Source organism: Diorhabda carinulata, chromosome X, assembly GCF_026250575.1.
Source record: "Diorhabda carinulata isolate Delta chromosome X, icDioCari1.1, whole genome shotgun sequence".
In the NCBI taxonomy this organism is placed as follows: Eukaryota; Metazoa; Arthropoda; class Insecta; order Coleoptera; family Chrysomelidae; genus Diorhabda; species Diorhabda carinulata.
In genome coordinates, this window is record NC_079472.1 from 15375214 (window position 1) to 15385219 (window position 10006).

General features: G+C 30.0%; 1 protein-coding gene across 1 annotated transcript; it reads right to left on the minus strand.

The window, feature by feature from the left end:
* Window positions 1–84: 84 nt before the first annotated feature.
* LOC130902089 (ATP-binding cassette sub-family F member 1) lies at window positions 85–9049 on the minus strand. Its single transcript, XM_057813911.1, has 12 exons — window positions 8748–9049; window positions 8622–8690; window positions 5538–5869; window positions 4907–5478; window positions 4331–4649; window positions 3582–3721; window positions 3240–3477; window positions 2396–2570; window positions 1842–2020; window positions 1249–1482; window positions 994–1103; window positions 85–818 (listed from the first exon to the last, which is right to left on the minus strand). Exons 1-12 carry the CDS (start codon window positions 8914–8916, stop codon window positions 671–673), a joined length of 2685 nt encoding a protein of 894 aa, XP_057669894.1. The 5' UTR covers window positions 8917–9049; the 3' UTR covers window positions 85–670.
* Between the last annotated feature and the right edge of the window lie 957 nt (window positions 9050–10006).

A 10006-nucleotide genomic window follows, 5' to 3' on the forward strand; every position in this document is an offset into this window, starting at 1 on the left:
CAATGTATATCCAATCTCTCTTCATAAATAAACATTTCCATAAATTCTACCTGGGTATCAAATCAAAATGGTAAAGAGAAAACATTATTTAAAAAAAGTTATATAATGAATTCTGTATTTTCAAAAATTCATAATGTACAATAATTTAAAAAATAAAAATACAATGATAAATAATTTGTAAATCATGCAATTGGTTTTAATATCGATAAGGCCATTAACATGTGATAACTTTAATTCAGACTTCTTTAAATTCGTGAACGTCCAATTTAACTAAAAGTCAACCAAGTAATCATCATAACAGCGGTTAGTACAAGAAGTTCTTTTTTCAAAGTTGATAATTCTATTATAAAAATGGTTGTTTGGATTTAACCCTTAGAGACTGATCCGAGAAAAACCAATCAAAGGATTAAAACAGTTTGTGGTAGAAATGTAAAAAGTTTATTCGTATTTACCGAGTGATACAGAGTAATCACAATTAAAATTATAAGTCGTAATACATTACTTAATCAAACAAGAACAATTTAGGTTGAAACTTAGTTTATGATATGTGAATATAGTACTTGGCTGAGAAAATGTATGAAAATAAAGTTTAAATTCGATTTGAATTTCATGTAGTGAAATTATCGGTAGGAAAAATATTCTTTCATAATAGAAAAAAAAGTTACACATGTTAGGCTATTGCAGCGTTGGCCGCTATACTAGGACTGTTGATTACTTCTCCCAAACTTTCCAATAGTTCTTTCCTGTAGTCGTCAAAGTCTCCATCTAATTCGTTAATAGTCTGATCTTCTATAATATATAAAGCACAACTGGTTTCCCTGAAAATAAAATATATACCAAAATGAACTATAGTTTTGCAGACATATCCAATATATCCCGGTATACTTTATCTATTCTCACTTACTTGAAGTAATATAGAAAGTATCAAAAAAAATCCGACCGTGTCAGACCGAGAACGTGTATTAGGATGTTATTAAACTTGTTTTTTCATACCTTATAAGTCGTTCATCGTGAGAAACAATTATGACTCCACCTGTATATTCGTTAATCGCTTCAGCCAAAGCATCTATGGATTCTATGTCTAAATTGTTGGTAGGTTCATCCTGAAACAAACGAAAATAAATAGCTTCACATCAGGTCAATCAAATAGTTTAGTAATCTTATAATATGATGGGGATGAATGAAAGTAATTTTATGGTTCGAATATATGCTGAACTGTCTTTTGATTGGTATGTGATTCTTTCTTACCAATATTAGCACATCGGGTGCATTTAAACAAAGTTCGGCTAAGGCAACTCTAGCTTTCTGACCTCCAGATAAATCTTTCATCTTGATAGTATGCGCATGACTCGCTAATCCGAACGTTCCTAATTGTTTTCGTGCTTTTTCATAAGGAAGATCAAACAATCTCATAAGATATTCTGAAGGTGTTTCTTCTGCTGTCAAATGCTCACCGGAATGTTGATCAAATCTACCAATGCGCTATATATACAAAAAAGAAATGTATCAATAGAAGTATATCTCAATCGATTGGTTTTAACGAAGAGTTTGAAGATAAACACATATTTTCATTGCTAGTGGGAGCAACGAAAAAATTTCAATATATGTACTCAAAAGTTGATCAATATTGAAAGGATTGTACTTAAAATGTTAACCATGTTGAAACCTCGACTTAAAATGATTATTTCATCCAAACAAATCAGTTGGTGATAATAAAATTGAAGAAGCTGCTAACCACCACAACACTAAAAAGAGGTACCAGGCAATGTACTTGTAAATGATATTGCAGTGGTAGTTAATGGTGTGTTTATTTAAAAACTAAACAAAACAATTTTTCTTACCAGCCGGTGGTTCTTCCTATTTTCTCCTTTATTGGGAGATAAATCTCCAGTTAATAATTTTAAAAACGTTGACTTTCCAACACCGTTAGGTCCTACGATAGCTACTCTACTACTCATATCTATACCAAAATCTGTATCAATAAATAGAGGTTTTTGACCAGGATATCCAAAGGTTACATCTAAAAAAATATTAATAAATAACGAATTTTGTAATGTATCCATTGAAAAATTCTGTCAATTAAAAATTGAAACATCACAACGACGACAGAAAAGGTTAGATGTAAAATTAGACAAGACGGAAGGTAGTGGTCCCCAATGACTAGGATGGTTCACATAATCCAACATACTCGAGGGATAATGGAAGTCTGAGGCTAATATCAAGTTTATACATTAGTAGTAAAAAAATTATCTATTATTCAGTAGCTATAAAAAATATAATAATTAAACAATACAAATATTTATTTTTATGAGCAATAATAACTTTTTATATTCACTGAATCATATGTTGGTATGTTCAAGACTCTGCCCCTATAACAAAAAAAATTTTCACTTACTGTGTAACCCCAAAACTGGTGGTTGTAGAGGAGGAGGCTCCGGGAAACGGAATTTAACCAAATACTCTTTAGGACGTTGTAACAATTCAGTTTGTTGGGTTTCTTCCTCTTGTTTCTGCATCTTTGTTCTATTTTTTTCTTGTTTTCTTGTCAGGGCTTCTTTTTGTTTCTTTTCCTTTGCAATTAAAACAAATCGAGTCAATGTTATTTGAAAGGTATCTTAAGATGAATCAAATATTATGAAAAGTAACCATTAACACAAAAATTCATTCATGAAGAAAATTAAAATACATAATTAAAACGTTGAAAAATTATGAATGATCAATTAGAACTATGAAATCTTTCGAAGGTACAAAGACTGGTATTGTATATATATATATATATATATATATATATATATATATATATATATATATATATATATATATATATATATATATATATATATGCACAGAAATGTCATCAAATGGTACACAGATGGCTCTAAAATGGCAGACAGAAATGGAATAGGAGTGTATGTATGGGCCTAGAACGAAATACCCTGAAAGCTAGGACAATACACCATGTAATTGAACAACGCAACTAGTTCAATTTGGAATAGAATTATAGCAGATAATCTTGTTCAATAGCCAAGCAGCAATTAGAGCTCTGAACTCCAAAGTTATAGGATCCAAGCTAATTTGAGAATGCCTGGACAATAAGAAAAACACTATAAAGATGTAGAAAGGAAAAAAACAGTTACTGAAATTCAATATACTCCTTGGGAACCATAACTAAAGATCTATTGAATCTTGTCGGAGCATTATTGCTTTTCTTATCAACAATAAGAATATGATTAACTTACAGCTTGCTTCTTGGAAGATCCAGATGATTTCATTTCCTTCAATCTCTTTTCTTGTTTCTCGTATTCCTTTATCATTTCTTTTCGTTTTTGTACATGCATTTTTTTAAACATTGAATAATTCCCTTTGTAGTAATACAATTTTTTATTGTCTAAATGGATAATTTCATTGCATACGTTATCTAAGAAGGATTGGTCATGCGAAACAATTAAAAGAGTTTTCTTCCATCCTTGCAAATAACTAAAAACAAAACATATGAGAATAAACATAGAAAAAAAATAGTAAAAAAAACTTCGATTTCATCGGATCCTTGATGACTTTTTTAATTCATAAAGTTAACTTACTTGTCCAGCCAAATCACAGCATTCAAATCTAAATGATTGGTAGGTTCATCCAGAAGAAGTAAAGTAGGTTCAATATACAAAGCTCTAGCTAAAGATACTCTCATTCTCCAACCACCGGAGAAGTTTTTAGTTGCACGATCCTAATTAAACAAAAAGAATTATCAATATTAAAAACATAATTAATACACAATAATAGAAAGTAACAACAATTATAATATCAATTTCATCTAAACCAAAAATAAATAAAAATATATAGATAAAGGAATATGAGAGTATCGATAAAGGTTAGTAATGGTATTTTAGACTAGGGGTCTTGTCAACATTAGAGTTAATATTTATATTTTTGGCATTACCATTAGTAACTGTTTTTGACCGTCACTGATATTTACTAATCTTTATGTAGAATAAACCAATATCAGTGTCTTTTCATCCTACTTTTTCAATTCTCCGGAAACAAGGAATTTGTATTTTCAAATCTGATACTTTTTTGGTTTGAACATTATTTCAAGTACAAGATTATCAGTTTAGTATCGTAGGCATGCTTGGTCCCTTAAGTACATCAGATAAGTGATTTCGATCACTTTATCAGCAACTTTAAATTTAGTCTTATTTAAGTACAAAGTGTCTACTATTTGAGGAATTAAAGATGACAAAATATAGTGAAAAAAATGGTTACAAAAGGTACTGGAAACCTTTTCCAATACATTAAAAGGTAAATGAACAAGAAAACAAATTAAATATGATTTTACCTGCATTTCCTTATCAAAACCTAGACCAGCCAAAATTCTCCTAGCTTTTGGTTCTGCAGAATCTGCACCGATAGCTTTCAATTCATTATAAACTTCGTTTAATCTCTCCTGTATTTCTAAATCTCCACTGTTTGCGGCGGTTTCTAGTTTTTTGCATTCGGCCAATAGTTCGGTGCGTTTTGTATCAGCTGCCAGGACAGTTTCGACTGCGCTTTTATCGTCGGCCACAACTTCTTGTTCACAATAAAGAATGTCAATGTTTGGTGGAATATCGAATGCACGTTGGGCAACATGTCGTAATAGAGTCGTTTTACCATGACTAAAAGGTAAAAATCAAATTAAAATTCATAAATGAAAACCAGAATTAATATTATCTGTTGTGATATCAAATAACAATCTCTATATATCTATTATAAATTAAAAAAAAAATGAAAACACATTATTCTGTTATTTGCATTCGCTCCATTCTTACTATAACCCTCTCAGCTTTCGATTTTTTTTTATAAGCGTTGTCAATAATTTACTGCATGAATGACGTTAATTTTGGTACATCCATTATGTATTGAATTAACTTACCCGTTTGGCCCAACCAAACCATAGTGTCGACCTTGTGCGATCAATAAATTAGCATTAACAAATAGATCATTCCCTTTTGCCGAAATGCTAAAATTTTCAACTTTTATATCTACCGCATTTTCAAATGCTGCCAACTGGCCTGCTGTTTTCTGCATTTGTGATACAGTAAAATTACTGTCGAGTTCCGAATGGCCTTGTCCTCCTTTCTTTAACATAGTCTCCATTTGTTTCTCATAGTCTTGTTGTTTTTTCAGTTTTTTCTTTTCTTTGTGTGTAAGTTTCTTTTCTTTTGTGTCATCTAGTTTGTCTTCACTTATATCGGTAGAGCTAATTATTTTTGTAATTTTTTCTATATCTTTTTCAACTTTACTTTTATCTTCATATTCTATCGGTTCAGCTTTCTTTTTATTATCATTTACACCATTATCAATGTTAGTACATTCAGCTTTGATAATATCCTCATTTTTTTCTTCAATACATTTAGGAGCGTCATCAGAATCTTCACCAATTACATCTGCATTGCCGCTATCATAAATTTCTTCTTTGACAATTTCCTCAGGTTCAGCTCTACTCTGGAAATATTGAAAAAATTAAAAAACAACTGAAACTTTTTGTAAATCGTGCAACTTACTTTATTTTTTTTGTTTTTCTTAGAAGATTTGGTTACAATAGCTGGTAGAGATTCTGTTTCGCTTTCGGATAGATTTATATCTAATTCTCTATCAGACCAATCATCTTTCTTTTTACTTTTGTTCTTAGGTGGTTTATTAATTTTTGATACTACTCCATTTTCAGAATCTGACTGATCAACTTCAGCTTCTTCTTTATCTGACCAATTATCTTTTTTTTTCTTGTTCTTTTTATTTACCTTTTTAGTAACTACTGGAATTGACTCGGTTTCACTATCAGACAGATTAATTTCAACTTCTTTGTCTGACCAATCATCATTTTTGTTACCTTTTCCTATAAAAAAAGTATATCAACAATATAGGTTGAGTAATGAGGAAGTTGGCATAATTTTACCTCCTCAGGAAGGATTTCATGAGGTTACTAAAAACTGTCAACTCTCTTCTTTGAAGCATTGTATGAAATGAAGATAAGGCATTGTATGAAATTTGAAAAAACATAAAATTAAATGAGAAAATGTTAAAGAAGATACTAAGTAGACTAATGCAGCACTTTTAAATATGCCTGCTAAAAATATTAAGGAAGATAAAAACAACAGGTTCCAAAACATAATACTGGGTAATCATTCAATTCCAATGAAAAATGTTATGATCCCAGTAATAAATTTAAATACATCATCACCTATAGATAACATACCTACGCTATTTAAAGCACTATTTTGGAATCTTTCAAATATACAAAAGACAAATAGTTAGCAGAGAAGGAAAGAAAAATTTTCATCAATTCTCATGAAAGCTCGAAATTATCTATCAATAAATTAATGAAAACTATCGTGATCACTTGAATGAATTGGTTTTGACGATTTAAATGTGAGAGAATGATTAGTGAGGTGAGGAAATGATGATTATATGATAATTTATTTTTTAAATCTACTTGTGAAACGAGTAGGTTATATTATTATGAAATAAAGCAAAATAGTAGTTAAATAGTCTCAATAAACAAAAAAGTTTGAAAACCGAATCGAGCTAGTCCTCATAACTTATCATAACCTGAAAATCTCGCAACATAACCTTTTTTGCCAGTTAATTTTCTACTTCTAAATACATACTTAACTAAACCATCAAAATTGAAATATAATTAATTCTTTTATTCTTCACTGTAATGGGCTGATTGATTAAATTGTAAACCATAAAAAATTAATAATAAAAATCCTTTATTATTGAAACAAAAAATTTACAAAAAAGAAAACATCCATAATTTGTTAGCAAATAATATCCGAGTCACAGGTAGTGCCTAAAAGCGAAATTAAATAAGAAATTACATAATTTTTAAACAATAGTGTACAGTGTCCTCTTATGACAAGCTTTTAAAAAAAGTTTTGCAGAATCAGTACCACTTTAAACCTGTTCACACTAAGAATTCTAGTCTCTAGTGGCAGTTGATTGTAGTACCTTAGTCCTTGAAATGCAATCGACTTTTCGCCCATTGTAGTTCGTAGATGGTCTGCTGATCTGATACTGTGATGGTGAATATTCCTAGCCACATTAAAGGCGATTGTGGAGTGTACCTCTCTCCTTTGATGTTGGCTGCTCGCTGTATATATAAACAGATTTCACATTTAAAATTCCTTTTGGGAGGTATAAGCCCAATGTAGGGTAAAGATCAGGCAAACCAAAGACTCTTTTGAAAGCTTTGTTTTACAAAACATTCTATGGATGAAGATGTGTGGCAGCAGCATTCCCCCACATTAGTGTCAGGTATGAGAAGTGGGAATGGATAAATAAGTAATATAATGTTTGGAAGACAAAATGGTGGAGGCTCTCCTAAGCATTCCAACTGCCGGTGCTATCTTCCTGCAGATACTGTCTATACATGCTTCCCATGAAAGTTTGTAGTCTATAAGAATGCCTAGATACTTAACCTACTTAGTTCTTGCTAGTGGGATCGATCCAAAACTACGCTCAAAATTATTACACTTGAATCTTCTTTGAACAATTACTCTAACAATCTTCAAGTCAAATCGCCATTCCGAACAAGTAAGCGTACTACCAACTGTCAAAATGTGAGTATTACCAAAGTCCTCAAAAATACACCTACTTATCGACTATTGGTAATGCTGTGAGGGAATGATTATTCTTCATGGGACAAAATATATTGAGTTAACATTAGACAAATATTCAATGCATTATAATCCTATATTAAAAGAATTGTTGTATTTACAATAGACAAGTCGTAGTTCTAAACAGATTTTTTAAAATCTAGTTAATAAAAACTTAAGACAATGTTCTAATCTGGGATATAGTAAGGAATGAAGTCAGTTAAGCTTAAATAAAAACTGCTAGGATAGGAGTTTCAAGATTCCATAGAATTACCCTGATAATGGTAATTATTTATATCTTGTATTTAAATAATAATAATAATTTTGTTTTTAAACATTTTATTTTTTTCAATTTTGTTATTAGTTTAGTAGTATCTAAGACTGTCTGAATTTGGTCATGCCACATCTAGTATTGCAATTTTAAATGAAAAAATGCATATACAAAGAAATAAAAACCTTGAGGACTTCTAATATATCAGTTCACTTAGTACTAACTACCTATTAGCCCTGAATTGAATTTGGAAGATATATTTTTTTTGAAATTATTTGTTTAAAGAAAATATTTTCCCTAAAGTGTCTGTCACTGGTGATCTCAATTAAAAATAAAAAAAATAAACTAAAATTTAAGCTAGAGGCCCATAATTCGAAAGCAATGTCCTACATTGGAAAAGTATATGAAATAATAACATTATTTTGACTCATACTATAAGTTTTTGACTTTTTCCCATTAGTTTTGGGACAGATTCATATTGTGAAATTTCTTCAAGTAAACTTCCATGTTAAAGGAAACAAAATATTGAAATTGAGATGGAAGAGAATTAAAAAAAGTCTTAAAAATGAGAAAAAAGTAAGTCTTGAACTTCACATCAAGTATTAGTAATGGTAAAGAGCAATAAAATCAGTATAAAATAATATAATGGTAAAAAATTCTGTTATTACGAAAACATATTGCTAATGATGTGACAATGATTTGATGTTTAGCCGATTTACCTTTTTTATTAGCCTTTTTCTTAGTTGATGGTTTATCAGCTGGAATCGATTTATCTAAAACTTCTTTTTCTAAAAAATAATGTAATTTGAAAATTATATACTACATTAACTTTTTTATCAAGTAACCTTGCTCGTTACCCTCGTCACCACTCCAGTTATCCTTTCCTTTTTTTCCCTTTTTTGTAGTCTTATGTTTATTGAGTTTAGCAGACGCTTTATCGCTTATAATACTGGAAGTTTCTTCAAAATCTTCATCTAAATCTTTACTTTTCTTATTTCCTCGTTTTTTCGACATTTTTAAAACCCTAAAATTTACTTCACAACTCGCTATATGTTAACCTTTATAACCTCTTTTTTGAGAACATTCTATTCTTCTTTTTCGGCTAAGAGCAATCGGCTTCTTCTTCGTTTCCATAACCTCCAGTTGAAATTCAGCCATCTGCAGAATTTGTTCACTTTGATTTTCTTCACGAATCGTGAATCACGATATATTTGTCCTGACATTGCTATCAGTTTGACGTGAACGTACTCAGAACGTGTTGTAATACGAGTGCTGTTAGAGTCGTTTACAGATAATTGAAACATTCATCTTGGTCAAAAAATGGAATTAAATCGCGAACACATTCTATAAATTCCGACGTGGATTAAACCAACAGCTGTGTGCTGATCAAGTTCATTCGACATACCTCATACGGAATAGAAAAAATGCTTCAACCATTGGTTTAAACGCATGCAAAAATGTATTGACTTTAATAGAGAAGATTTTGAAAACAAAATAAAGCTATATCCAATTAAAAATATTTGTTTTTATTTGTCGACCTCGAAACTTGAGTAGCAACCCTCGTACTATGAGTACAGATACATTTTGACACATACTAATTTTTTTGCTTGTTTCGGTACCACAACATGATTAAATTCTCTCTACTCCAATAATTACAGTCGCCTAATTCTACTGAATGAAGAATACAAACTAAATTTTTGATACATCGATAGTCATCAGTCTTTAGTTTCTATTTTGCAATCAACCATACTATACTCTTTCTTACTGTACTGTACTGTTGCTAAATTTTAATCAAATGAATTCAATTAATTACATGTACTGAGTAAAAAAACAGATTTAGTCTTTGTTAACAAACTTCAAATTGACATGAATAAATGTAAAAAAAGAATGCTGTTATTTTTTTAATTTATAAATTTCTAAGCATAAATTTAATGAGATTAAATAAAAATCATTTTTTCGTCCCCTGGTAGATTTCTAATGTATACAACCATGTAGGTATATCTATCTGAATTTTTATTTCATAAATTAATCATTAGAGAGAATAGACAAAAAACAAAAATATTATTTTGGAATTAATGTTTTGTTACGCATGTATAATAAAATA